This window comes from Mesoplodon bidens, assembly GCF_964165515.1.
Source record: "Mesoplodon bidens genome assembly, chromosome: Y".
Classification (NCBI taxonomy): domain Eukaryota; kingdom Metazoa; phylum Chordata; class Mammalia; order Artiodactyla; family Ziphiidae; genus Mesoplodon; species Mesoplodon bidens.
The window spans coordinates 21857237-21885204 of record NC_138180.1 but is presented as its reverse complement, the minus strand read 5'-3'; the positions used below and the strand labels follow the sequence as shown (position 1 = coordinate 21885204).

General features: G+C 58.9%; 1 protein-coding gene across 1 annotated transcript; it reads left to right on the top strand.

Annotated features, from left to right (window-relative positions):
* Window positions 1-10425: 10425 nt before the first annotated feature.
* Window positions 10426-27647, top strand: LOC308609626 (WD repeat-containing protein 5-like). The gene is made up of 14 exons (XM_081223358.1): window positions 10426-10442; window positions 12191-12367; window positions 13043-13151; window positions 13359-13432; window positions 14083-14172; window positions 14369-14458; window positions 14592-14675; window positions 18298-18353; window positions 22363-22409; window positions 24545-24620; window positions 25244-25277; window positions 25541-25615; window positions 26066-26153; window positions 27118-27647. The coding sequence occupies exons 2-14, from the start codon at window positions 12287-12289 to the stop codon at window positions 27216-27218; spliced, it is 1005 nt and encodes a 334-aa protein (XP_081079484.1). The 5' UTR covers window positions 10426-10442; window positions 12191-12286; the 3' UTR covers window positions 27219-27647.
* The last annotated feature ends 321 nt before the right edge of the window (window positions 27648-27968 follow it).

Below are 27968 nucleotides of genomic sequence, written 5' to 3'. Positions count from 1 at the left end.
ACTACTGGATCCACAGTCAGCTGAATCCACAGATGCAGAACTACAGGTACAAAGGAACTGTGTATACGGAGGAGCCATGTACAAGGAGGGCTGATTAAAAGTTCCAGGTGGATTTTCAGCACCATGGATGGTTGGCACCCCTAACCCCCGAGCTGTTCAAGGGTCAACTGTATACTTAAAAATGGTTAAAATGGTAAATTTTATGTTCTGTGTATTTTACCACAATAAAAAACTGTTGGCAAAAAGCCCGCAGTGAGAATTCACTACACATCTATTAGAATGGGGAAAAACCTGATCATACCAAGTTCTGGTGAGGCTGCTGAACAATGCGAGCTCTTACACACTGCTGGTGGGAATGCAAAGTGGTCCAGTTACTCTGGAAAACAGCTTTGCAGCTTCTTAAAAGTTAAACACATACTTACCCAAAAGATCCAGCAATGCCACTCCTGTGTATTGACTCAAAAGAAATGAAAATTTGTGTTCACGCTAAAACCTCTTCATGGGGCTTCCCTGGTGGCGCAGTGGTTAAGAATCTGCCTGCCAATGCAGGGGACCCGGGTTCAAGCCCTGGTCTGGGAAGATCCCACATGCCGCAGAGCAACGAAGCCCGTGTGCCAAAACTACTGAGCCTGTGCTCTAGAGCCCTCGAGCCACGACTACGGAGCCCTCGAGCCACGACTACTGAGCCCGCGTGCCACAACTACTGAAGCCCGCGTGCCTAGAGCCCATGCTCCGCAACAGGAGAAGCCCCCACTCACGCAACTAGAGAAAGCTGTGCACAGCAGCAAAGAACCAAAGCAGCCAAAAATAACTAAATAAAACAAAACCCAAAACACCTCTGCATGAATGCTTATAGCAGCTCTATTCATGACCACCCCAAACTGGAAAAAACCCAATCCTTCAGTGAGTAAATGGTTAAACAAACAGCCGTCCTTCCATGCAATGGAATATTACTCAGCAATGAAAAAGAGCAGACTTGATACAGCAACAGCATGGATGACTCCCAGAGGCAGTATGCTGGGTGAAAGAAGCCAGTCTCAAAGGTTACCTACTGTCTAATTCCGTTTGTATGTCATCCTGGAAAAGACAGGACTGTAGGATGTAGGACACATCTGTGATGGCCAGGGGTTAGGGATGGGGGGGGATTTGACTGCAAAGGGCAGCAGGAGGAATCTGAGGGTTTGGTGTTCGACAGTCCTTATTATGGTGGTGGTGGCACAAATGTACATGTGTGTAGAACTCATAGAACTGGAGAGCACCCCTCCCACTTCAACTTTACAATATACCAATTTAAAAAGAAGTAAAAGACTTGTAAACATCTGGACCTTCTGAGTGCTCACTGGGGTCTAGAGCCTGCACCGCATTCCACGTTATTACATAAGAATCCTTCACACACCCCACCAGTTGGGCCTACTATTCCCATTTTACAGATGAGGAAACTGAGGTGTAGGGAGGGGCCTGGGGGTGTCTGACTGCAGAACTCACGCTGGTAGCGACTACGCAGTTGAGAGCCTTGTAAAAGTCAAGTCCGTGTTCAGGCCGTGGGGGCAGCAGGACTGCTTCACGGGCCTTCGGGGAGACTGAGAAGATGCCCATGGCTTCCTCGGGGATAAACCTGGACTCTGGCACTGGACAGACCACCCAGTGGGAGGGGGACAGAGGCCGAGAGCCAAAGCGGATCACCCGGGCCGCCTGGCTAGGCGAGCACCGCAGGATGGCTGGAGCTGTCTGGACACTGTGCCAGGCAGGCCGAGGCAGCTGGTCACACCACGGCCGCTTCGAAGCTCCCGTCGGCCAGCACAGGCCCTGTCAAAGGAGTAGCCCTGGGCCAGGACACTCCCCACCCCTGAAAGCATAGCTGAAGAGGGAGTACTGGCCAAAAGTGGCCTCCCCCAGGCTTGCCATTAGGAACGGGATCAGGAGAGACTGAGGCCCTTAGAAGGACGAGCTGAGGCTGAATGGGGTAGGGGTTGGGGGAGAGGGCCATGGGGGGGCGGGGGGCAGTGTCAGAGGGAGCAGAGGCTGGGAAAGCAGGGGGGATGGCAGGCCTGACCGAGGTCTCAGCCACAGGGACAGATGGCGGGGGTGGACTTGCCCGAGGGACGGGTACGTCGGGGCCGGCCCCAGAACAGTGTTCCTCCGAGTGTGGCCAGGATGTTGCAGGGGGCCAGCTGGAGCTGCAGTCACCTGGGCTCCCGCCAGGCACACGGGGGACCCCAAGTCTGAGAGGCTCTACGCCCAGTGAGGCGCCCAGAAGCCAAGGTCCCCTGCAGCCTTGCTACCTGCGGCAGCTCTCAGAGGGGCTTCCCCCGCTGCCCTTGCACCCACCAGAGGTAGCCTGGGGAACTGGGGGTGGGGATCTGCACTCAGGGCCCCGAGCACCGCAGACAGCAACCGTGGCCCCTCTAAGATTGAAACCCAGCCACGCGGGTCTCCTTGCCTCGGACTCACTGCAGGCTGCGCCATTCAGGCCCAGGCCCACCTCCTTCTCCCAGCATTTCCTAACGAGGGTCGGTCTTCCTGAGCAGCTGAGAGCTGGGCCGAACGAACGCCTCAGGCTCACAGTGGCTTTGCTCTGGCAGCAGCCCTACAAGGCAATTCCGCCCTCACATCACCCGCATTTCCAGGGGAGGAAGCAGAACCCACGGAATGAGTGCCCAGGCCACTCTGGGTGACCCAGCCAGTCTCTGGGTGCCACGGTCTGAGCCCAGAGCCCTGCTCTCAACCCTGTTCCTACCGCTGTCCCAGGAGGGTTGGTTTCTTCCATGCTTGTGTCTTCTGGACCCTCTGCAAGCCTGGGGCGATCCCCGGGTGTGGGGAGCTGCAGGCTCATCTCTCTGCCAGGCCTCATCCTCGAGCTGAGCTTTTCCCATCCCACCGTCTACATCCTGAAGCCCCGCTGTCCTGAAGCCCCGCTGTCCTGAAGCCCCGCTGTCCGCAGCTTGCTGGCTGGGCCCTGCCTGCTCCAGCCTCACGCCTTCGCTCCTCCACCCCGCTGGCCTTTGTTTATGTGGCCCATTCTCCCCTCCCTGACCGCCCTCCCCCACCGGCCTGCACCCTGATTGTGGGTCAGCCCCTGCACTTCGGGTGCCTCTGGTCAAACACCATCTGGGAAGGCCTCCTTGACTTTCCACCAGCCCGCTAGAAGCGTATTCTAGAACCTGGCACCACGTTCTGGGACCACTGGCTTGTGGGTCTGGCTCCCTTTAGACAGAGAGCTCCCCCGGGCAGGGGCCCTGAGGGGCCAGCTTCACATCCACGGCCCCTGGCAGCACGGGGTACGTGGGCCCATTCCGGGGGTGCTGGTGGGTGAGAGGGGGGCGGGGAATGGGCTGGATGGAGGGAGAAATGTTCGTAATGGCCTACCTAAATCGTATGTCATTCTCCCATTGTGGAAATGAAGGAAAACCGAGACCCATTATTACTCCCTTTAATCACAAAGAACATCCGATTGGAAGAATCTCGTGGGGGGGTGTAAAAGGAAAACTGAAGAGTGCCGCCTCCCATCCTTCCCAGTCCCCTCCCCTGGGCGCCTGTGACAGGGATGAATCCTCCAGAGACTGTGCCCGCAGATTCTCACTTTCTCCCTACACACAGCTTCATTTTACAACAATAGTATTGTCCGCTGCACACTCTCTTTCTCCACGTGCCATGGCGGCCGTCCCTCCACTCACGATGCCCCCAGCTACCTCATTCTTCTGGAGGCTGCAGAATGTTCCAGTATCCAGTGTACCATGACGGATTCACCGCTTCCCCTAGGGATGGACATTTACGTTGTCTCTAATGATTTCGTCCTTACAAGTAATGTTGCTGTGGGACTTCCCTGGAGGTCCAGTGGTTAAGGGCTCCGTGCTTGCATTGCCGGGGCCTGGGTTTGCTCCCTGGTCGGGGAACTAAGATACCACAGGCCTTGTGGAGCGCCCCCCCTCAAAAAAAAATTGTTGCCGTGAACTTCCTTGGGCAGCCTGCAGCCTTCTGCAGCTGTTTCCGAGGGAAAGATTCCCCGAAGGGAACCGCGGCAGGGTCTGTGTGTTCTAAATGACACTGAGGTCCATCTTTCATTTGGGTTTTAGGAACCACTGTTTCTATTATTTAAATGGCATTCCTACCCTTGCAGCCCCTCCTCTTTAGTCCCCGGACAGCTTTACCATGAACTGATGTCTGGGATTAGAACTAGCCAGAACATCCACGCCCCACTTCCTCTGCCCCAGACTGCGCCAGTCGGCCCCAATTTCGAATTTGCTCCAACTTCCCAAAGCAGGCCCACAGTGGGGAACGCCTGCCCCATTTGCTGGGAGCTGGAAGCTCTGGCAACGGGTGTGGGTGGAGTGGGGTGCCCCTCCCTGCCGCCAGTTCCATCCCCCAAGGTCAGGCTCACACAGGAAGACAGCTGCGAGGAAGCCCTGGCTGCTGGCCAGCCTTGGAGAAGCCTTGTCCACGGTGCCTGCAAATGCGAGGCCCTGAGCTGTTCGCAGGGGGATTTAAAGGCCCCGAGGATGGAGGCAAGTGGGGACGCAGATGCAGGGGGCACCGAGGCTCCTCGGGGGGGAGCCAGGGCTGGAGGGAGCGTGCCGGCAGCTGCAGCCGGAGCGCCTGGGCACAGACTTCGGCCCCTGGCGTTTCCCCTGTGTCAGCTTTTCTATTTTAGGCTGGTTGCTCCTCGTCAGGGAATTCTCAGGGAGCCGTGGGAAACCCAGAAAGGCGGACGTTGGGTCTGCGCGGCTCCCGCGCGCCCTTCCGCGGCCCTGGGGTGCTCTCCAGCACCCGGGCGAGGGGCGCGCCCGGGTTGGCATGCTCGCTCGCCCACACGAAGGTCACCCTTTCCCTGGGTTACGCGTCCCGTCGAGAATGTTCCCAACTTGTGATCCAGTCAGGCTCCTGGATCTTATCCCACAGAAACAATTTGCAGACGTGAAACCCTGGCACCGGCCCAAGCGTGCAGCCCGGGGCTCACCGCGGCCGTGGGAAGGGGATGGAGAGCGCTGCGCGGGGTGACGTGGGAAAAGCCCGCGACAGGCGCTGAGCAGGAAGGGTGACTGCAGGACGGCTGTGATTACAGTTACGTGGAAACCGTATCTGCGCACGGAAAACGGCGGGCGGGCGGCTGGTGGCGCGCGCAGGAGACTCAAGGCCGAGGGCGGGGTCAAGCCCCAGCTCTGCCGTTCGCTTTGCCCTTGGGACCCTCTGCGCCTCCATTTTCCCTATCTGTGAACCTCAGAATAACTTTACCACCACGTTTGGGGTTTAAGGGGACCGTGTTTACAATCCTCAGGCCAGGAGGACTCAGAAAGGCACACATTAGGGGCTCAGGAAGGGCATCTGCAGTGGGTTTTATAACAGGGACAAATGGAAATAGTTTGACAGGACCGGGAAACACCTGTGGGAGACCAGCAGCCAAATTCACATCCCTTAAAAAGGGCCCCATAAGCCGCTGCTGCACAATCCACACCGGCTCCCCCTCCCCCCACCCCCGCCAACCCGGGAAAAAAAACTCTAAAGCCTTGGAAAAATATCCCCTGGCTTTTTGGGCCTCTGATTTCCATCTTGCCTGTCACAGGAGCTGTTTCTTTTCTCGCTGCTGGGACCCTCACTAACCAGGGGTAGTTCACCCAGGCCGAGGCGGGGAGGGGCATTTGCAGACCATTTGCAGACCGGAACAGGTGGGGCCTGGCTTTGGAAGTGGGAGCCGCGTTCCGCGGATTCCTGCCGGGCGCTCCGCCCAGCCTGGCTCCGGGCCAGACCGGTGCCCGCAGCACCCAGCTCCACCTGGAGAGGGCCCACCCAGAGGCACCCAGGCCTGGACCCAGGCGGAGGCTCGAGGCAGAGGGGTTTCGTGGTGGGGATTTTCCAACAAGTGAGGGTAGGATTAAATCCAACTGGAAGTGAAATCTAACATTCCAGGATTCATTCATCTGGAGGGTCTAGCCCCTACTGTGTCCCCTCCCAGCAGGCATCCCAGCCCAGACGGGCCACCCCTGCTCCTATGAGCCCACAGGAGTGATGGAAGTGGAGGTGGCTTCAGGTGACTGTCCCCGCTTCCCTGAGACGGAGGGGCTGCCGGGGATGAGAGCTTTCAGTTCTGAAACAGGACAGTGCCAGGCAAACGGGATGGTCAGTCTCCCTGGGGAGAGCAACCTACAGGGTTGACCTCAGGGAGGGTGGCCCCAGGAGGGGAAGCCATGCAGGGGTGCTTCCTCGCCAGTGGGAGGGGGAAGGGAGACAAGGAAGGATACGTGGGGCTGGGGGCTACACTGGGCAAAGGCCACGGAAGGAGGGAGGCTGACATCAGGAGAGACCTTGTCAATGTCAAAAGCTGGTATGCTTGCTGTCTAAGCTGCTCTTCCTGTACCCAGGAAAGTGAGGCCAGGGGAGGAAGAGAAGGAGGGTGGCACAGTTAGGACTAGAAGTGGCTTTCTGGGCACCAGGGTTGAGAGCTGCGGGCCGTTGGGCCCCAGGGGTCGAGGGGCAACTGCCTGTCCTGATGGACTGTGGGGAGGTGTGGGGAAAGGGCGAGCAGAGATCAGGGAGGGAAAAGGGGAACAGAGTCTCCCAAACCAGCCGCCCTGGCGTAGTTACCAGGGGAAGAGGAGTTTTAACACAAAACCCCACTGACCTTGGCTGGCAGGAGCCTTGGGGTCTCCGGGCAGCGTCAGCAGCTCCCTGGATATGTGGCCCAGCAGAGGTAGCCCCTCCAGTCAGGAAATCTTGGTGAGCAGTGCCTGGAGGTCCTGGGTCCTGAGCGTCTTCCACGACCCTCCCCCATCAACTGCCATGGAATCCAGAGCTCTGGGCCTGGCCATTAAAGGGCCAGCGTTGCCCACCCAGCGTCCTGCCCGCTGTGGGGAGCATCACAGCCTTCCTGCCACGTCTGCCGCATCATCTGTTCCTGTCACCTCCTGGCAAGCCCCGATCGAGTGCTGTCCCTGATGAAATATTTATCACTAGGTGACAAAATATGGTTTTTCAAAAGCTTCAAGTCCTATAAGAAGGTGATGTTCTCCATTTCAGCTCTGCCACTTCCGTAGACCCCTGCTGACTGCTCCCGTTGACACAGGTTGCTCCTTTGCTGTTCATCCATCCATCCATCCACCCACCATCCACCCTACCATCCACCATGCAGGCATCTATCCATCCATCTGTCCATGTATCCATCCACCCACCATCCATCCATCCACCCGTCCATCCGAAAAGCACCACTGAGTGTGTATTGTGTAGTATGGTGGTTGCGAGTGCAGCCTCTGCCTTGCCAGCCCTGAATTCCATGGTTGCGCCTACTGCCTATGGGTCCTTGGGAAGCTTCTCAGCCTCTCTTATTCTCAACCTCAGTTTCCTCACTGTGAAAAGGAATAAAGGCACTTACTTCACAGGTTTGCTGTGAAGGTGAAGGTGCAGGCAGGTAACATATGTAACAAACTTTTACTAAAGAATAAAGCACACAGGTGCTTCTCCTCTCATCCTGGGCCACCTGCCCAGAGTGCTGTGACGAGGACCCCGACGCGGCTCAGCCAGGAGACACTGAACAAGGAATTACGATGAAAGAAGAAAGTGTTTCTGCTGAGGACGAGCTGGGAGCCGTGAAAATGTAGCCAGGAAGACTCGCCAGGTTTGGGGCTCAGGGGAGGAAGCCCAAGTGGATGGACGTTGGCTGTCGGTGGGAAGGGTGCCCTGACAGCAGGAGAGCCTGGTGGAGGGACCTGGGTGAGTCCAGAGGGTGCCCAGACATGCTCGGGTTGTCTGGTTGATGGGACAGCCTGGAGATATGTTGTATTTATAGAAATCGTTCACGGAAACAGGTTCATTTGCCAATTAGCTCCCGCTGGCCAAAGCAGTTATAAATGTTCTAAAAAACAAACCTCCAAGATGTTTTCTCCTTCTCTAGTTTGTACTCTCCCTTCCATTTCCACTTGTGATTTTTCTGAGCCTGACCGCATTTGGGGAGGGTTATAAAAGGATTTAAAACTTAAGACAATAAACAAATCACCTGCTTTTGTTAAATTGCTTTACTTGCTGTGTTATTTGGTTTCAGGATTTTAGCTATGACCGCAAAAACACTCAACAGATTTAGAAGATTTTCTCATTTTAACTGGAAGGCTCTATCTCCTGGGGGGTGGGGGGGAGGAAGCCAAGACCAATTTACCTGGGAGCCTGGTTTGAGTTGAGTTCCAGGGTCAGGAAGTACTTCCGATTTGGGGCTAGGATCCGGGGTGCACAGTTTGGGGGTGGCATTAGGCTACAGGGGGAGGCCAGTCTGGTAAACCCCGCCAGCAGAGACTGAGTTTGGACCCCAGGGCAATGGGAAGCCGGCTCTGAGTCGTAAACTGGGGAGTGACAGATTAGACCTGGGGTTTTATAAGTTCTTCTGACAGTGCTTCGGGGAGGTTTGGAAGAGGCCAGCTGGGAGGTGGGACTGGGGTAGGGATGGAGGGAGGGAAGAGGATGGCTATAAGAGCTGTCTGAGAGGTGAGGGAGGGGTCTACGTAATGGGCTCTGTTTCTGGCCCAGGCAGCCAGGTGGATGCAGATGCCCTTCTTCATCCGGAGCTGATTTTGTCACCTTTGGTAGTCAAGGCCTCATGCTCCAGGGCACCTGGCCCCAGATGACTAGGGCTGCCGGGCACAGAGATCCATATCCGGCCAGGCGGGGCCAGACTGGGACTTGGCTTCCCCCGCATCCTTCTTGGGAGGGGCATCCAGCCGGCTTGTCAATCGTGGCTCCTGTATCTATGACAACCACACAACTCATTTTCCCTGGGCATTTCCATTTAAAATGCTCTGTCCTTTTGTTTGCACGGGTTCCCGTGTCATATCTGGTGTTCCCATTTTTAGTTGGGAAATAAGAGACTGCATGTTATTCTACCCACGGGCCTGAATGGGGCTGCGGAGAACATCCACGACTCTAAGACCTTTGTGGGTAGCAGAAGTAGGGCAGTGGGGTGAGAATGCGCAGGCTTTGGGGCCAGAACGCCGGCTGCGGGTTCTCGTGCCCCTGAGCCCTCCTCTCCGGGCCTCCCCTTGCCCACTTGTAACTGGAGGTGGTGACGCAGCTCCCAGAGCCCGGGTTCTGAACCTTCTGGAGCTCAGGTTCTTCGCTTCAAACTTGGAAGGTAAGGGCCTCTGTATGGGGGTGTCCCGAGATTAATGGAGACGCCACGCGGAGACACCGCCGGGGCCGGTCGGACGCTCTGGACGCGGTAGCCGCCGCTCCCCAGCGTGCGCGACGACGGAGGAACGCGACCGCACAGGTGCCCCAGCCCAGGAGAAACGTTAGGGCCCCGCCGTCCCCGCGAATCTCGGGGGCGGGGTGCTCTCTCCTCCCTGGGCGCTGCTGCAGGGCGAGCTCAGGATGTGAACAATCGAGGGGCACATGAGCATTTCCTGTATGTATCGTCTTCCTACTTCCGTTTTCAGAAAGTGCAGGAGAAGGGCTGGAACTGGCCACCTTTGGGGTTAACGCCCGTAAGCCGGAGGCACGGGCAGCACACTGTCCCTTTAAGGCGTTGAGCCAGGCCGAAGCGTTCTGCTCCTCTCCGCTCCCCGTAGCTGCCTTCCGAGAGGCCGGCTTTGTGCGTTTGCCACGCCCCGCGCGCGCGCATGCGCACTGTTGTTCCCCCCCCCCCGCACTGCCTAGCTGAGCTCGGCCCGGCTCCCGCCCAGGCGGCGGACGACGCGAAGCCTTGAGCGCCCGCCCCCATCCCCCAGCCGCCCGGCAGGTAAGTGGGGACCGCCCGGCCGGCAGGCACGCCCCGGGGGCGCGGGACCGGGGCCGACGCTGGCTCCCCCCGCGCCGCCCGCCGCCGCACGTGTTCCGGCGGGCCCGGCCCGGCGCCGGTTCAGCCCCGCCGGGCCTCCCGGCGCAGAAGCCCCGCGCCCGCTGCCTCGCCTCCGGGCGCCCGCTCTAAGCCCCTCCTCCCCACCGAGCGACCGGGCCCCGGCGGCCCCCTCCCCTGACCCGAACCAGCCCCAAACGGACCCGCACGGACCGCCGAGTCCCGGGGACCCCCGGCTTCTCCCGCCCCCAGCGGTCAGGTGACAAGCCCCCGGCCCCGGGACTGTGACTTCCTCCTGCAGCCGCCGTGCGTCCCCCCTTTGCCTCCAGAGAAAGACCCCTGAGCCGCCGAGCTTGGATGTGGCGCGCTGTCTGCTCGTCTCTGCTGCAGAGGCGCCCTCACCCTAACCTGCTGCTCACCCCCAGCCGGGGGCAGCCAGGCCGCATCTCCCCCCGCGCGAGCCCGGGGCCCAAGGGGTGCGGGGCTGCCGGCATGAAGGGAGAGACCACCACGCTCTTGCCCTGGAGTCTCAGAGCCCTTCCAGTCTGGCCTGCGAGAGCCATTTTGGGGGATGTGGAAGATGCTCCCCGGTAGCCTCCTCACCCTGTTTCTACCCGCCCAGGTCCGCTGTCGACACTGCCTCTGAGGTTGGCCGGGCCTCGTAGGAGGCGGAGAGGTAAGCCAGAACGCCCGCGTGTCTGAGAACCCAGGTGGGGTACGGAGAGCCGGGTTCCCTCGCTCTCAGTGGGCCTCGTTACCGCCCGTCTTCCCACACCCAGGGGCCCAGTCTCTGGGGTGGAGCCTAGTAATTTGCATTTTACCGGCAGCCCGGGAGAGCTTCTCTCCGAAGCTCTCCGAAGAAGTTCGGAAGCTTAGCCTTGGGTGGTGTGGCTCACCTAGGTGCCGAGAGGGAGTAGGTAGCAAGTGATCTGGAGGCGGCTCCGAACGTTGAGTCGAGAAGTTGTATTTCTAAAAGTTTGCTGAATTTTTGTGTTGATGTTTTTTGTGTTAATGTTTTGCTGGCCGAAGTGTTGGGTAGGGGTTGAGCTGGGAGGGGTTGGGCACCTTTCCTGTAAGACCACCGTTTGCGGGAGTCACACCACACCTCCTGGTGGGTCTTGATTTTTACTCTAGAAGGAGCTGCTCAGGCCTCTGGGCTGCCCTTTCCACGCCAGATGGATCCTCTTCAGTTCCCACTGGTGTTTAGGTTGGACGGGCCCCGGGCTTCCCTCCTCTCAGCCCTAGTTGTGGTCTGCCTTTCTCAGATGCTAGGTTCTGTGAAACAGACCATCCAGCTCTCGTCCTTGGCTCCTTTCCCCCCACTTGTCCAGCCCCCCCAGGGGAGGGCAGCACTTGGGTTAATTGGCACGGCCTGCCTGCGCTAAAGATAATCACCAGGTAGGCAGCGTTTCCTGAGCACCAGCTTTTTGCTAGGACTTTGCCCCACCGGCAGCTTTCTTGACCTGCCCTTTGAGTGCTGCCGGGTCCACTCCTGGGCCGGGATCCTCGCTGCAGGTAACCAGCTGTGGCCTCATGGGGTTGTCTGCACAGCTGTGTTGCATTGTGATTTCGCTCCCCTGCTCTTGGATGAAGAGTTTAGGATGTGCTCTTTTTGATGGCTTCTGTTCGGCCTTGGTGCGACAAGGAGCCCGTGCAAGCTTCCAGTTTTAAGCGCCGAGCTAGAATTTACCAGGTGTGACCGCATTGGGTTAACGGTGGTGCCCAGCTTCTGGGGGGTGGCTGGCCGGTGATGCTTGCCGGCTGCCTTGGCTTCTCTGGAAAGGCGCCGTCCCTTGTTTCAGAGTCACCTGGCGACTCGGCTCCCGTCTGTGCTTTCCGGCTGCGTCTTGTCGTTGCTTCACCAGGGACGGAGAGCCTCCCGGCTGTTAGCGTTTTGGAAGCAGCCTTGTGTCTGCAGCCTACACGCAGCGACCTTGGAGTCCCGGGAGGTGTGGACCACTGGGGCCTGCTCTTGCGTGTTCAAACGTGGCTGTTAGCGCTTTTGCATCACTTGGGATGCATTTAAGGATTTGGATGAGTTCCCAAACTTCTGCACCCTGTAGCTCGGTCTCCTGTAATTTGGCGTGTTTGTTTCCTGACAAGAAGTCTTTGATTTTTTTTTTTAAATGTATCAAGGGCTCCTTGAAGAGAATTACGTTTTGTCTGCCTGGACTGTGCTGCATTTCAGACATGCGGGTAACAAAATAGGAAGCACCCCTGAAGGTGGGTCTTGGACTCTGATCACAGAAGGGACGAGAGCAGCACAGTACCTGCAAAGGACTAGTGAGGAGTTACGTGCAGAGGATGCTTAATTTGGAACGGCACCTGCTGCAGAGCTCAGTGAGGTGGTCAGATTTTTAAAACTCTTTTTCCTGGAAATTAATTTTTGAAGTGTGGTTTATTGGCCTCGGTCCCCCACTGTAGGTTTGGATTAGCAGACAGCCCTTGCCACTGTGCGTCCTCCACTCGGAGCTGTGAACGCTCTACCCGCGTCGCCCTGCCTTGGTGGGCTGCAGAGCCATGGCAACCGAGGAGAAGAAGCCCGAGGCTGAGGCCGCCCGAGCACAGCCCACCCCGTCGTCATCGGCCACGCAGAGCAAGGCACGTCCCTGAGGGCTCCTGGGCACGAAGGCTGGGAGACCCTCGGAAATATTTCAAGCCCGGAACTCTGTTCCCTCCACACACACACTTAAATATTGCCAGTTTTTACTCCAAACTACATTCCCAGCCAGTCCAGTGCTGATTGTGGGCCGTGTCGGGGATTCCCAAACTGTCACCTGGGGAGGGGGCTTCACCAGCATTACACATCCTTGGTCTTGATCGTAAGAGTCTGTGTGGGACCCGGGAAACGCCTCTTGTTCAGCACCTTGCCCCTGGCCTGCACAGTTTCCTGCGGAGGGCGGTGTGCAGACCCCTCCTGTAGACCGCAGGTGGGCCTCTCACCAAGGGCACAGGCCTTCAGGTGTGCGTTGGGGAGCCTGACCTCGGGTGGATGGGCTGCCGAAACAGGGCTGGGGCTGCCGGAGGTTCCAGCTGCACTGCCGGGACTGCCTGGAGGGCGGCCTGGGTGACGGGGCTTCAGGAGAGGCAGGGCTTGTGAGGGGCACTCGGAGCCCGGGTTTAGGCAGGTGCACCCCGGTGGACGAGGGCTCTGGGAAGCGCCGTCACAGGGTAGGTGTGAGCGTGACATTAGGCCTGGGCGCCAGCTCCACGCCGGCGATCGGTGGGTTTGGACAGTGGTGGTTACTTTTCGCTGACGTGTCCTCTCTTTAACAGCCCACACCTGTGAAACCGAACTACGCTCTGAAGTTCACCCTGGCCGGGCACACGAAAGCCGTGTCCTCTGTGAAGTTCAGCCCGAACGGGGAGTGGCTGGCGAGTTCGTGTAAGTGCCCCTGGGGCTTCCCTGCCTGTCCCCTTGACGTGCCCGTGCCGGTTGTGACTCTGAAGGGATGGGCCCGGGCCAGGGGGGAGGCCTGGGGGTGGGTGCCGAGGACCGCGGCTCCCTAGGGGAGGCCTGTGTTGCGGGCAGCCCAGATTTTGGCCCCTGGATGACTGGAGACCTCGGTTGCTTTTCATTCCTTTCTTTCAGCTGCAGATAAACTCATTAAGATTTGGGGAGCATACGACGGGAAATTTGAGAAAACCATCTTGGGTCACAAGCTGGTAGGTCTCAACCCTGGGCCGAAGTTGCTGCTGGACGTGGGTTGGGGCCCATCTCCCGGGCTTATCAGGTTAAGATTGAACCTCCCTGCCCCCAATTTTTGGGATAGTTACTTGCCTCTTGGTTTTTTTAAAAATTAGTTAATTAATTTTTGGCTGCATTGGGTTTTCACTGCCGTGAAGGGGCTTTCTCTAGTTGCGGCAAGCGGGAGCTTCTCTTTGTTGCGGTGCGCAGGCTTATTGCAGTGGCTTCTCTTGTTGTGGAGCCCGGGCTCTAGGCACTCGGGCTTCAGTAGTTGTGGCGCGCAGGCTCAGCTGCTCCGCGGCATGTGGGATCTTCCCGGACCAAGGTTCGAGCCCGTGTCGCCTGCATTGGCAGGCGGATTCTCAGCCACTGCACCACCAGGGAAGCCCGCCTCTTGTTTTTCAAGCAGATCGTTTTGACCTCCCCAGATGAGTTTCTGCCCAACTGTGAGGCCTGGCAGAGCCACGGAGTACAGGCTTCTGGGCCCGGCCTGCGGGTTCAGTCTATATGGTCAGCACGAACTAGAGGGAGTGACTTGCTTAGTTATGTTCAGTTGGACGTTGAGGATTTGACTTTTGCTGGCTAATCCCATTTTGCTCAGATAGTGACCGTGTGTTTCCTCCCCCAGGGAATATCTGATGTGGCCTGGTCCTCAGATTCTAACCTCCTTGTTTCTGCCTCAGATGACAAAACCCTGAAGATATGGGACGTGAGCTCGGTAAGCCGCACGGGCCCCTCCTTGGGAAGCGTGTGCGTTTGGGGAAGGGGCTTGGGGTGGGACTGCGTCTGGGGAGCAGCCGTGCTTGTTGTCAGAGGGGCTTTACAGCTGTGGCGGGTCAGGTGCTGATGGGTTTAGCCGATATTTGAAGAAATAACTACTGGGAATGACTTAGTCTCACAATACTTCCTCTCAGGGAAAGTGTCTGGAAACCCTGAAGGGACACAGCAATTACGTCTTTTGCTGTAACTTCAACCCCCAGTCCAACCTCATCGTCTCGGGCTCTGTGAGTTTGGGGCCTCCCCAGGGGCGGGGGTGAGCGGGGGGCCGTCCTGGGTTGCTCTGGGGGCTCGGGGGACAGCGAGTCTGTCACCTCCGTCCCCCCGGAGAACCACTGCCACCTGCCCCTCTGTCTCCAGTTTGATGAAAGCGTGAGGATATGGGACGTGAAGACGGGGAAGTGCCTCAAGACCTTGCCCGCGCACTCGGACCCCGTCTCAGCTGTGAGTCCCCCCCGCCCAGCCAGTTCGCGTCGCTCGCCCGACAGCAGGGCCATGAGCGGAGACTGGGCTCAGGGTCCCGTGCCTATGGGAGGCGGGGCGGGGAGGCGTCCCTGCACGGAGGCTTACAGAACAGGCGGGGGCAGCGTGGGTGTCGCGTGGAGCCACCTTTGGGTGGGTGGGCAGAGGGCCCTGGGGTCCGGGTGGCCCAGTCATGGGTGAGGCGGTGGGAAGGTGGGACCCCGCGAGCGTGCTGCACGCGCGGTCCAAGGCTGCCGCCAGTGCGCAGGATGAACAGGCAGGGGTTAAACTACATGCGTGTCATAAACGGCTCCATTTACAAACGGCCAAAGTATTTCTTTGTCAGCAAAGAGCCCGAAGTGGTTCCTTAGCCAAGTTTGCCTTTTGAAAAGTGGAAGGGGTCACGTATAAACAGCTTGTTCGCTGTTACTGAGCAGATGGTCCTCCTCAGGTTCTAGAATTGTGGAGGTGAGTGACTTTAAGTGGCTTCAGCCTTGGAAGGCCTTTGTCCAGCGGAGGCCGTGGGCAGAGTCCTGACCCCTTGGGGGACACGTAACGTGTGCTGGTCGAAGCTGCCTGGCGCAGTGCTGGCCCTGTGTCACGGCCGGTGCCTGCGGCTGCGGGGAAGGCGCCCTTGCCGTCTGGGCTCCGGGCCCTCCTGAGCCTGTGCCGTCGCCCCTCTGTCCTCCACGCTGGGGGCCCAGTCTGAGCCGAGCTGGCTTCCAGACATGCCGCAAATGGGCACGTGTGAAGTAACCAGGAGACACTCGGAGTGAGGGCCGTGAGTTGAAAGAGTTCTGTCTGTGTTGCAGTGGTCAGGGATGGGGCTCTGATCGCAAACGATGGTAGGATTTTTAAAGTCTTTGCTTCTTACAAAAGTGACGTGTGCTTATTTTAAAAAAGGCAAGAGGCAACGTAGCGCGTAGCAAATCAGAGTCTCCTGAGCTCCCATCCTCAGAGGCAACTGCGCGCAGCTGGCAGCTACCGTCTGGGTGTTTTGGTTTTTTAAGTGCGTGTTTCCCAGCCCACCCCCTCTCGTTGGATGGCGGTGGTGCTACAGGACAGCGGCATCCTGTTCCAGCTTGTGCACTGCGGAAAGGTCTCGGGCACCTTCCGGCTCTGTGCCTGCAGGTGCTTGACATTCTCTGTCATCCCCCCGTGGATGCTGGCTTGTGACTTGCACTTTATGGAGAGAAGTGCAGTGCACGTCTGTTGAACAGCCTTGCACGCTTGTGCCACAGCGTTTGCGGGCAGGTGTTGGGGGAGCACCGGGTCTGCGAGTGGTCAGCCTTTGCGAGGCCAGTCCTGGATCAGAGCCCTCGGGGTGTGTGGGCTTCCTGCGGTCTTCCGCCCCCTTGAGTCCAGCTGCTGTCCCCCTGCCTGCACTCCCCCGTGTCAGTGCTTTCCTGAAGTCCCTGCTGTGCCCTTCATCCATCCCGCCCCCTCTCCGCAGCTGCTGGCCTCTGCATTTGCCTCACTTGCCCACTCTCTCCCTCCTCGGTGTGCCTGCAAGTGTCACCTCCAGAGAGCTCAGCGGCTGTCCGTCTGAGTCGAGACTTGGCGTCCCCACTGGGGTCTGTCTCGCCCCCCGCTTCCTTCTGGGTGGCACTGACTTCCTGGCCATCTTGCCCCTCACACCTGCGCGCTGGTCTGCCGGCGTGTGCCGGCGGTGCTGTCTGGACGTGGCTGGAACAGAGCAGAGCGTGGCCCTGGTGGGGCAGGCTTTGGGGCCCCATGTCAGCTCGTCATCACCCAGCGAAGGGGCTTCGATCAGATCATAGTTTGCAGGTTCAGAGGGATGAGTGTGATGAGATCCGCTGCTGTGAGTTTTAGGGAAACCGGCTTTGGGAGGTTGACAAGCACGTGGCTCAGGTTGGGGGGGGCGCCGTGAGCACCGCCGGGGGTGTAGGACGAGGACAGTGACAGCGGCTCTTCACGGGCCACGCCAGCCACGCGGAGGCTGCCAGCCACACAGGTAGCACCGCAGGCTGAGACATGCAGGAGTGGGCAGTATGTAAGCTTCCAGCTTCTGAAGGTCCAGTGCAAGGGAAAGAACGTACAGTGTCTCGTTTATAACTTTAGCACCGGTTACGTGTTGAAGTAGCATTTCAGGTATATTGGGTTAAGTAGAAACCTGTCAGGTTTGTTTCACCTGTTAACTTCCCTGCTGCAGTGGCTAAGAAGTTTAGATGGCACACGTGGCTCCATCACGGGCCCCTCGACAGTCTGGACAGTGGTTCTCCAAGCGTGGTCCCCAGACCAGCCTCTGTTGGGATTGTGCAAGACATGTAGATTCTCGGGGCCCAGCGCTGGGCTTTGACAAGCCTTCCAGGTGCTTCTGCTACACGTGGGTTTGTCCCCTGGGGACACCTGGCACCGTCTGGAGACATTTATGTTGTCAACAACCAGATGGTACTGACATGTCGTGAGTCAAGGGCGGGGGAGCTGCTACACAGGACAGCCCATAGCAAAGGAGCGTGTGAACCGTTTGTCAGTGGTGTGAGGACCAGACGCTGGTCTGAACTGTGGCGGCAGGCGGGCGGCCCCAGCCCCGTCCCCGAGAGGTTGACCTGGGGCGCGACCCCCCATGGGACAGGCATCACATGTAGCAGGAAAGAGGGCATTCCAGTGGGGAGCGGGGGTGTCGTAAAGAGGCTTTTCCTGCCCAGGACTCGAATGAAAACGACGGGAATTTATGATGAAATGTCACTTCGGACGTTGCGACTCCTTCTGTATACACTGAGATTCAGCTGGAAAAAAGAAAGAGGACAAACCCAATGGCAAACCACTTAGGAGGAAGGGACCGCTCACGTTGCCATTTCTTTATCAGAAGGTGTATCTCGCCTGTCTCTGTGGTGGGCAGTTAGGCATTCAGATAAAATAACTGGTGTGGACATATCACAGGTCCGCTTCTGGGCCCGGCACCTGATCTGGACATCACACCTCTTCCCAGGCACAGAGTTTGGAGCAGCCTGGATCTCGTTCCTGCCCCGTCTGCACAGCTCGAGTGTCCCAGGGGTTGGTGTCCGGGCCCTCGGAGCAGTAACCTGGCCGTCTTGTGGTTCTGGGGGTGCTCAGCTGGCAGGGTTATGCGGGTGGGAAAGCTCCGGAGTTTCTGAATAAGTGGGCATCCTTCTCCTGACTCTTCTGCTTTGTTCGATGGAAGTCGGGGAAGCCCTGGTCCTCCTGCCCCCACGGCCGTGTGGGTCCACAGACACGCTCTGGGCAGTGGGGCCTCTCCACGGAGCCAGCAGGTCTGGGTCGGTCGAGTCTGTTACTCTTCAGTGGTGCGTCTTGTAGTAAGTGATTTAAATACTAAAGACGTGTTTCAGGGTTGGTTTGCTTTCTGTGGTTCAGTCTTCCGTCGTGAAACAGACTGACGGTTACTTGAGACACCAGGTAAAAATGACCATTTTATCCACATTGCTTGTGGTCTACGTTAGAATCCTTGGGAAATCAGAACTTAAAGCTCACTCAGAATGCAGCAGGGTGTGTGTCCCTTTGTCGGGGGCCGGTGAACGGAAGGCCGTCCAGGTGAGGCGCAGTCTGTGTTGATGCTCTGAAAGTAAGTTTCTTTTCCCCCCTCCCGCTCCTTCATCCTCAGGTTCATTTTAATCGTGATGGATCCTTGATAGTTTCAAGTAGCTACGATGGTCTCTGGTAAGTGAAAGAGCTTTACTTCGTTGAGTCAGCAAGCATTTAACGGCCTCCCCTTGCACCGTTGTGCCTCTGGGCGTCCAGCGGAAGCCTCTGCCTCGAGGGGCTTGGGCAGGCGGGGTGGCGGTGAGCATGGCCGGGAGAGCGGGCTCCTGTCAGCAGCGAGGCCCCAGCCAGAGACGCGGGGAGGCACTGCCGTCCTGGACGTGGCTCCCCGTGGACCCCGAAGGGTGCGCCTCCCAAGCTCGTGGCGCTGGTGGGGAGGTGGAAGAAAGGTGTGCTGACGTGAACGTCCGAGAGTGTCCCGTCGGGGCCGTCAGGGTCCTGAACAGGTGTATGAAAACAGGTCCCGTCACGGAGGGTGAGGAGGAAGGGTGGAGGGGGCACCGTCTCCTGCAGAACATCCAGTCTAAGCGGATCACGCTCGTGGCCTTGGCGCTGCTAGTGTAAGTGCCTTCTGGATTCTTTAAGAGACACGAGGGAAGATGCGGAAATAAACGTTTTAAATTTAACTGGGCACACGTGGGTATAAAGCATTAGGTATCTGGGCTTGGAAGGTTGCGTGTCACAGCTCACCTGGTTACCGGGGAGGGGACCCTGGGGAGGGGATGGGGCGGCAGCAGCCACCGGCCAGACCGATGGCCCGAGAAGGACTTCCCAGCTACGCGGGAGAAAGACAGTGTGGCTAGAAATTTGTCTACATTTAGTGAAAATAAAATAGAGAAACTCGAGTAACATAAGTGATAACGTGTAAAAATACCGTGGAAGAAACGGAGCTCAGGGTACTTGCTGGGTGCTACCGTGGCGGGGCTGCCTGAACACCCTCAAGAAAGGCTGTCAGGTTTGGGTTAAAAGCCCTTCTGACTCTTGTTGTTTTCAAGAAACACACCTAAGACGAAGTGATGAGTCAAGGCTCGGAAAAGAAGCGTGGGCAAGTGGGGTTGGGCAGATGGGAAGCAGAGACAAGAGTATCAGCCAGGGAGACGGTGACGGAAACGAACCACCGGGTAGAGTTGACGGGAAGGCTGAGAAAGCTCAGGCACCAGGCCCCATGGCAGCCCAAAGCTGCCTTGGAGAAACTGGAAATATAGGGAGCTGAAACGTTGGTGAATGAGTTCAACGTGCCGCTTTGACTTTGACAGCAGGGGGCTTGGGACTCAGCAGGGCTGCACGATGCCACAGGCTGTGTATTTGCTACCTGAGAGGAGTAAAGTGTGTCCTGTAAACAGAAGTGCTAGTTTTCCTAAGCGTGTGGCACATTCTCAGAATTCCTTGTGGACCGCCTCTAAAAGGTTTCTAAAGAAATCAGGGGAAAGAAAAGCATGCCAAAAAAAAGTAAGAGGAGAGGAAAGTTGTAAAGTTAAAAGGTGGAGAAAGGGGAAAATGACAGGAGAATTTACATAAGCTGTATTCTTAATAAGGCCAATGAAGTGGTCAGCCTTTATAAACCTAAGTAAGGAAAAAGAGCAGAAAAGGGCAAGACTCAATTAGAGGGGATGGGGATTCCCTGGCGGTCCAGTGGTGAGGACTCCGCGCTTCCACTGCCGTGGCCCGGGTTCAATCCCTGGTTGGGAAGCTGATAACCAAGGCGCGAGGCGTGGCCAAAAAATAAAAAAATAAAAAGGGGGTGGAAAAGAGCAGTTTCGGGGGGATGAGGGACGAGCAGGAGGATGCCTGGCCCACCTCTGAGCAGGATGTTTAGACGGGGATTAATTCATACTTCCTAAATTGAGGAAGGGAGTCACCATGGCAGAGATTGGAAAAAGTGATTAAAGGTCTGAAAACTATATGGGTCCTATGATTTTACACTGGAATTGAGTTAAATAACAGAAACTTCTAAGGCTGTTGGAACTGGACCACAGGACAGGATGGGGAGCCCCCTGGTTCATTTCTGGGTCCAGCATGACCTAACTCGCCAGCTTGCTTGCTAGTCCAAAAATGACAGCCACGGAGGACACCTCACTAGTGAATCTTGAGGCCACACAACCCCCAGGACAATGTTACAGACTGAGTCCACAGTGTGTGGAAAAATAGTATTTCGTGACCAAGTGGGGTTTTTGAGTCATGAGACGATTGTAGTAATGTACCAACCAATAGGAAATTGAAAATCTAATAACTATACCAAGAAATTGGAGGCAAAGATCCATATAATTTTCTTACCGGTATAAGTCAGGTAGGCACCTGATAAAATCCAGCAGCCATTCCTAATAAAAACTCTAGCAAAATACGCCAGTATCACAGACCGTTTAACAGAAACTTAATAATCATGTTTATAGTAAGTGGTAACGTGCTAAATCCATTTCTGCTGAAATCGGGCAGAAGTCATGCCCATCTCCTTTAGCATTTGGTGCTATTTGGAATTTCTAGCTAACGTGATAAGAAGATAAAGTCATTGTGTGAAAACTGGATAGAGACTTATCTCTTTGTAGGTGGTACATTTGTATGTTTTTTGTTTTGTTTTGTTTTGTTTTTTTGCGGTAGCGGGCCTCTCACTGCCGAGACCTCTCCCGTTGCGGAGCACAGGCTCCGGATGCGCAGGCTCAGCGGTCGTGGCTCACGGGCCCAGCCGCTCCGCGACATGTGGGATCTTCCCGGACCAGGGCACGAACCCGTGTCCCCTGCATCAGCAGGCGGACTCTCAACCACTGCGCCACCAGGGAAGCCCGGGATGTTTTTTAAAACTTAAAAGTCACGTGTTAGTACTTTTACAAATAGGGACTCATTTAAGCCTCATAACCGTCCTGTGACTCGGGTACTGGATGGTCGCCATCCCCGATCCTCGGTTGGGAAGCTGAGGCAGGGATAAGCCCCTGCCCGCCATCCCCCAGCTGGTCAGCGACAGAGCCAGGGTCTGGAGCACACCTCGGGCTCTGGAACCCAGGCTCTGAGCCACCAAGCCTGCTAGTTACAAAACGGACAAGCATTTGGTGAGGTCACTGTTTGCAATTGACAGTTTTTCGCTATCCTGGGAGCTGCCAGTTAGTGGATGAGAACAAGTTCCCCCCATAAGAGTCACAAAAGCATTGGGGGTACTTAGAATATGATTAACAAGAGAGCAAGGCCTGTATGCAGGAAATGGTGAAATGTAACTAGAGGGACACAAAGCAAAGAGGGAGGGACGGGACCAGGCACGTCCTCATCCTGGCGGTGGGGAACACCCGTCTCCTGGGCTGATACGTTGTAAGTGGTTCGATTGAGAACCCCTCCAACTAGATAAAATTAATTTAAAATTCTTAGAGAAGCATAAACTGAGTTCTCTGCCAGTAGAATTAAGAAAACAAACAGTGAGTGGGGGAGTGCTGTTTCTGGGTGTTAAAACCCGAGACACCGTTACTGCGTCCCCCAGGGCGGGATTGGCTCCGAAGGGCCGCAGGTGGGACAGTGAACGCTTGGGTGATAACCCCTGCGTTCCCGTCACCTGTAAAACCCGCGTGCCCTCGACCCAACGCCCGCCCCCATCGCTGGGCATCTGTGCTCCAGAAGTGTCCGCGTGAATACACCGCCACGGTTCCCAAAACAGGGCGTTGTGTTGGCAGAAATCACAGAAACACTGAGATTGCAGCGACGGGATGCCTGGTGCATCCCGTTGGGGAATGGTGGCTCTTTGAGTGGGTTCTCTTGCTCCTGAATAGAGGACGTCCAGAAAAGTGCCTCCGATATCCCGTTTTTATAAAAAACACTCTGCCCCAGGGGCCGTGTGCTTGGCGTGTTTGCGCGTGGAGAGCCCTGCAGGGACGCAGGTCGGGCTGTTGGCCTCGCAGCCGCGGGTGTACAGGGAGGGCCCGGCGTTCCCTTCTGGGCCGTCCCGCCTGTCGCCGAGCACGCTCTCCGCTCTCCGGCAAGAGCACACGCGTGCACTCTGCACGTGCCGCGCCCATTCTGGTCCCCAGGACTCAAGGGAGTGGTTGTGAACGATGACTGGAAAAACGAGATAGGACTGCCTGTGGATTGGTCCTGAAACGTCTGCATTGAGAGCCGCCTGTAGTCACCTGCTGTGCCCGTTGCTTTGCAGCCGGATCTGGGACACCGCCTCGGGCCAGTGCCTGAAGACACTGATCGGTGAGTACTGCCGCCGCCTGCCTGCAGGGGGCCGTGTCCCCAGGGACAGTCTGCCGCGCGTTGGCTGTGACAGCTTCTCCCATGCTTCCTGCCCTCTGTCTGTGGTTCTCCGGAAGCCTCCCTTTCTCCCCGCTGGGCCTGCTCCCTCTGGGAGGGCTCCTTCTCTCCTGACCGGTTCCATCTCCCATCCGCTCCTTCCTGATTGGCTCTGCCTTCTGGCCTGGCGTGGCGCTGCCCAGCGGTGTCCTCTGAAGGACCCGCGAGACCCTCGGACTCCCCCCGTGCTCAGCAGACCCTTGTCTTCTTGTCTTCCTCCCCGGCCTGGGGACCCTCCGCTTGGGTCATTCCTTGAGCAGATGGGGTCGAGCCCCTGCTCTCCGTGAGCCCTGTCTGCTGGGGGTGCAGAGGTGGGGTGGGGGAAGTGGGCAAGGGGCCCCGAGGTCTCTGCACATGGGGCTGGGCTGTGCCTTGGGGAGGAGGGGAGGGCGGCAGGGAGTGGAGGGACAGCGTGGTCTGGGCGGCAGCTGGTGCTGCTGGGCGTGTGGCCAGAGGATGGCCTTGGGCCTGGGAAGGTGATGGGAGAGATGGAGCCCTGGAGGGGTCCGGTCACTGACTGGGGGGAAGGCCTTTGCAGTGTTGAGTTGAGCAGGCAGGGTCGCCGGGGCGGGGCGCTTACCTGAGCCTCCTGTCCCCGGCTGTCCTGGGAACAAGCGTGGCTGTGAGAGTGCACCGGGGCCACCGTGACAGGACACCGTGGCTGCACGGCTTCAATAGCACAGACCCGTCCCCACCTCCTGCTCTGACAGGGATGCCAGTCAGACTGGCTTGGGCGCTCCCCCGCCCCCCGCCTTATTTTAACTTAGCCCACCTCCAGGGCGCTGTCTCCGAGGTGCCGGGCTAGGGCTTCAGCAGGAGAACTGGGGAGGGACATAGTGGTCTCTGTGGTTTTCTTGCTCTGCGAGGGGGGCCACCCTTCTGACGTGCGTCCTTCCCCCCCACCGCGGCATCTCCCCGTGTCTGTCGCGCTGTCTTCCCCCCCGAGGCCTGGGCGGCCACCTCTGCCCAGCAGGAAGTGTCCTCGTGCCCAGGCGGCCGAGCGCGGGCAGTCCCTGCAGCCGCCCCACAGCTGGGCGGGAAGCCGAGGCCAGAGAGGTTGACAGCCGGCAGCAGCGAGCGGTCTGGGGCCGGGCCGGGAGGGGTGGTGGTGAGCGGAGTCCCGTCCTGTTTCTAACCTCGGGTCTAGGGTGTTAGAACCTCGGGCGTTGACGGGCCAGCCCCGCGGTGCTTCACTGTCGGAGCCTGATTAGACCTCTGGGCACTGCCTCCCGTCGTCCGAGCTGGGGGGGTGCGGCCTTCCGTGTGGCCCCGCGGCCGGGTGGCCCTCGCCGGCCTCTCGTGGGCGTTTTCAGTGGCTGGGACCAGCCGGAGGGAGCAGAGGCCGCCGGTGCGCGGGGGGCAGGCCTGGGCCTCCCGGGGTGGTGACGCGCGTGCCGCTCCCCGCCTGGTGCTCGGGACACGTGGCCACGCCGGCCCCCCACCAGGGCACGCGCCCAGGGCTCTCCTCGCTCAGGCTGGGACACACGCCTCCCGAGGAGGCGTGGGACCGTCACGGAGCCCCAGCGCCTCCTGGGTGCGTGCTCTCGTGCCAGCAGCCGAGAGGGTGGCAGGGCCTCTGACCCGCCTTCCCAGGGCCACTCCAGGGCGTGCGCTCTGACCCCAAGTGTCGGGAGCAAGGGTGCACTGTGACGTCACCAGGGTGCTTTCCAGGGAGAAATTACGCGCCTTCCACTATAACCATGCAACCGGAGAGCGCCCGCCCGAGCCCCTGTGTTCTCAGGGGGATAGTTTCTCGGTTTAGCTGGGTGTTTGCAAGCTCTCTCCTGTGAGGAAGGCGATCCCGAGGCCGACTGGCCGCAGGGCCTTCGCTCCTGAACTCCTAGTGTCACGGGGTCACTGGGAGAACCGGCTCTCACACTGGCACGAGCAGCGGGTGAGGGAGGTGGCTGGCCCTGGGGGACGCCCGCGAGGGGCGGTGTCGGCACAGGTGGCGGTGGCCTCTCCGGGTGGCGGTGAGGGAGCCCCCCTTCCCGGCAGAGCCAGTGCCCCGCTGGCAGCCATCTCTGTGCTCCGTGCAGACGATGACAACCCTCCCGTGTCGTTTGTGAAGTTTTCTCCGAACGGCAAGTACATCCTGGCCGCGACCTTGGACAAGTAAGTGCTTCCGTCCCCGGCGCGGCGTGAGTGGCCAGGCCGCCGCCCCCCAGGGCCAGATGCCAGCGTGGAAGGCGATTCATCCCGCTGGGGCTGGGCTCCGGACTTGGGTGCCACGCTGCGAGGGCCCGTCTGTGCGGGGGCTGGATCTCAGGTTGTTGGCTCCGTGGTCACCGTGGCCCGTCCTGTCTGAGGCGGTGGCGGGCACGGTGGCCTCGAGGTGCTCCCCGGTCTGCCCGGGCACCCTGCTTCTCCCCCGACAAGCTTCCGGGCAGATGTCCCCGGCCGCCGGGCGCCCTCCTGGGAGGTGGTTGGCGCTCTGCCTCCTGTGCCCCGCGGGCTGCCCTCAGGTGGGCTTGCAGGGTCGGCCCCCACGGGAGAAGGAAGGACTGCCCTAGCCGGGGCTTCTCCTGTCCCTTTCTGGCGGCAGTGAGGACCCCTTACCGGCTTAGGGACACTGAGTAGCTTCCTTTAGAAAAGTGTCTTTGACCCACAAATGCCTGGAGGTACCACACTCTGCTCGGGTGTCCTCACGGTCCCTGGACGCCGTGCGGGGCACCTGCACCCGGAGGGGGTGGGGTGGCCGCGGGGGAGTGCACTGACCCTCCCCCTCTGCCTTGCAGCACGCTGAAGCTCTGGGACTACAGCAAAGGCAAGGTGAGCGGTGGGCGTGGGCTCGCGGAGGGGTCGTGCGGGGTCCTGGGCTGTGGCCAGAGGGGCCCAGAAAGCAACTCTGTCGCTATGGTTTGGTGCACGTTGCCTGACGACGCAGGTTAAAGCCTGACCTGGGCGGGTTGTGCGGTGGGGGTCACGGTGCTCTTCAGAGCCGTTCAGTCGGCTGTAAGATGCCTGGACGGGGGCAGCACCTGGGATGCATGCAGGGCGGTCGTGACTGAGCAGACGTCCCCTGGCCGTTTCAGTGCCTGAAGACGTACACGGGCCACAAGAATGAGAAGTACTGCATATTTGCTAATTTCTCTGTCACTGGAGGGAAGGTAAGTCGTCTCCCAGCTCAGGAGCTGCTCCGCCCCCTTCGTGAGACGGGCCTTGTGCTCTCACCCACAGAACAAATAGGAATTTCCTGTTTTTTAACCAAAACGAAGTCACGCCACACAAAGTGCTGGTGACTCTCACTTGTTTTGGGGTGTCCTGTCCCGGCTGCTGGGGGCCCACAGGCTCAGTTGTCACACTGAGGCCTCCTGGAAGTCGGTCCCCGGTGGGTTCTCGTCCCTCGTGGGTGGCCCTCGCCAACCCTCAGGCTCAGACTGAGGAGCTGCCGGGGACGAGCAGCCGAGCCGTGAGTGACGGCAAATGTCCAACATGGCGATGGGGGGAGGGCGGGGGCTCTGGGCCCGCACGGGGGCGGGTGTGCCGGGGGGTGCAGGGCACTGTCCATCCACGTGTGCGCCCTGACCCCGCGTTCTCCCCCCCTCGTCTGCGACCAGTGGATTGTGTCGGGCTCAGAGGACAACCTGGTCTACATCTGGAACCTGCAGACCAAGGAGATCGTACAGAAGCTTCAGGGCCACACAGGTGAGCTCGGCATGTGTGCCGCCGCCCTCCTGCACCTGGTGCCCTGGGAAACCCGACCCAGCGCGTGTGGGCACCTTGGGCTGCCTGCTCCGCCTCCTCTCCTCGCCTGCGGGTGACTGGGGGACGCTGCCCGTTTTGGGGCTGCTTTCGGGGGGGTGGTCTGGTCCTGGCTCCCGCAGGCTGAGGCCACATCCCAAGGCCACAGCCTTTAACCTCTTCTTCCTATCGGCCGGGCTGCCCGGCCCCACAGCCCACGCGGGCACTGTGGCCTGTCCCGTGTGGAGGTGAGGCGTGGAAGTGGGGCGGGGAGCAGGGACGCCCGCCGTCCCCCTGGCTGCTCCGGCTCCTCCGGGGCTCTTCCCCCGTGCTCAGTGGAGAGTGGTGTTGAGCCCTTTGAGAATCAGATCGGAGTGACACCCTCTTCCCTAAGAAGGCAGCTCCGCCTGGGAGCAGGGCCTGACCCTGGAGGCCGGCACCGGCCTTCGGCCTCCATCGTTGGCCTGTTAACTTCTGCTCCTCTGCTGTGCGGGCAGGACGCTCAGAGGCTCATTTGAAGCCACTCAGGCCAGAGGGAAAATTCTGGGGTTCATTTTATTTAAAAGCTACAAACACATTAACCTGACGGACCCCAAGAGGCAGGCAGCTCGCGGGATCTGCCGTCCCCGCCCTGGTGGACTCGCAGAGTTGGCCCCTCGGGGCGTCCTGTGGCCCAGCGCTGTGGAGGGGGGCAGCCCCGGGCTCTGGTCCAGGTGCAGAGGGTGCAGTGTTGACACCGTGAGACCGACAGCGGCCCCCCAGCTGTGCCCCTGGCCCGTGTGGCGCCCCAGCCTCCGGGCTGGGTTCTGGGCTGGGTGCCCCGCTGTCTTCCTGCTCGGGCCCTGGGCTCTCAGTGCACCACGGGCGGGGCCCTGTGGGGAGGGGCCGGGTCCAAGGAATGAACTGGTTGTCGCCGTCCCGTTTCCAGATGTTGTCATCTCGACGGCCTGTCACCCGACCGAGAACATCATCGCTTCGGCCGCCCTGGAGAACGACAAGACGATCAAGCTCTGGAAGAGTGACTGCTAGGCCCGCCGTGCGGAGGGACTGTCAGGAAGCCCACCTGGGTTGGCGAGAGTGCAGCTCTCGGAGGGGCTCCCGTGGTCCAGGCCCAGGGCCCGGAGGGGCCTGGGCCTGAGCCGCCTCTGAAGACGACTTGGCTGGGGCGTGTCTCCCACTGGAGGGTTCTAGAAGTTGCTGGTGAAGTTTCTCGCCAATTCCTCTCTCACCGTTGGGGAAGAGTTCCTAGTCTGTTTTGTGTTCAAAGAGAGTCAACAGAAATTAATTTTTTATTACAAAAAGGTGAAGTTCAATTTACCACGAGTTGTGTGTTCTTCCAGTAACTGTCCTGTACTGTTTATGCGATTTTATGACCCAGTGCCAGTGCTGTGACCATGGCTGTGTTGCCACCACGGCTTCTGGCCGCCAGCCTGGCCCGCCCGAACTCGGGGGTTGCCCCTGTCAGTGCTCAGCAGATGCTCTGGAGACACTGTCCCACCTGTAGCAGTAGCCACGTGTCTTGAGTCTTTCTGGGAAGCGCAGAGCGGTGTGCACTGATGACCGCGTAAAAGCCTTCTGTGTTTTGGGGTTGTTGCCCCTGTGCTGTTGGCGTGGCGACCACACTCAGGGCTTCCGTTTGTCCCACAGGTGGTCACACTACAGGCAGCCCCTCGGGCTGTAATGCAGGGAGGGTCGTGTGTGCGTGTGGCAGCCGAGTTCTCAGGCAAAGCTTTCCTCCATGTGGCTCTTTGAGGAAAAGTCTCACAGTTGGCAGGAGGT

What these genes read in the sequence shown, in the direction of transcription:
- LOC308609626 (XM_081223358.1), top strand. Translation starts at nt 12,287, where the DNA reads ATGGCAACCGAGGAGAAGAAGCCCGAGGCTGAGGCCGCCCGAGCACAG. An exon ending in CCATCTTGGGTCACAAGCTG is followed by an intron (nt 13,433 to 14,082) that starts GTAGGTCTCAAC and finishes TTCCTCCCCCAG; the next exon opens with GGAATATCTGATGTGGCCTG. An exon ending in GAAGCTTCAGGGCCACACAG is followed by an intron (nt 26,154 to 27,117) that starts GTGAGCTCGGCA and finishes TCCCGTTTCCAG; the next exon opens with ATGTTGTCATCTCGACGGCC.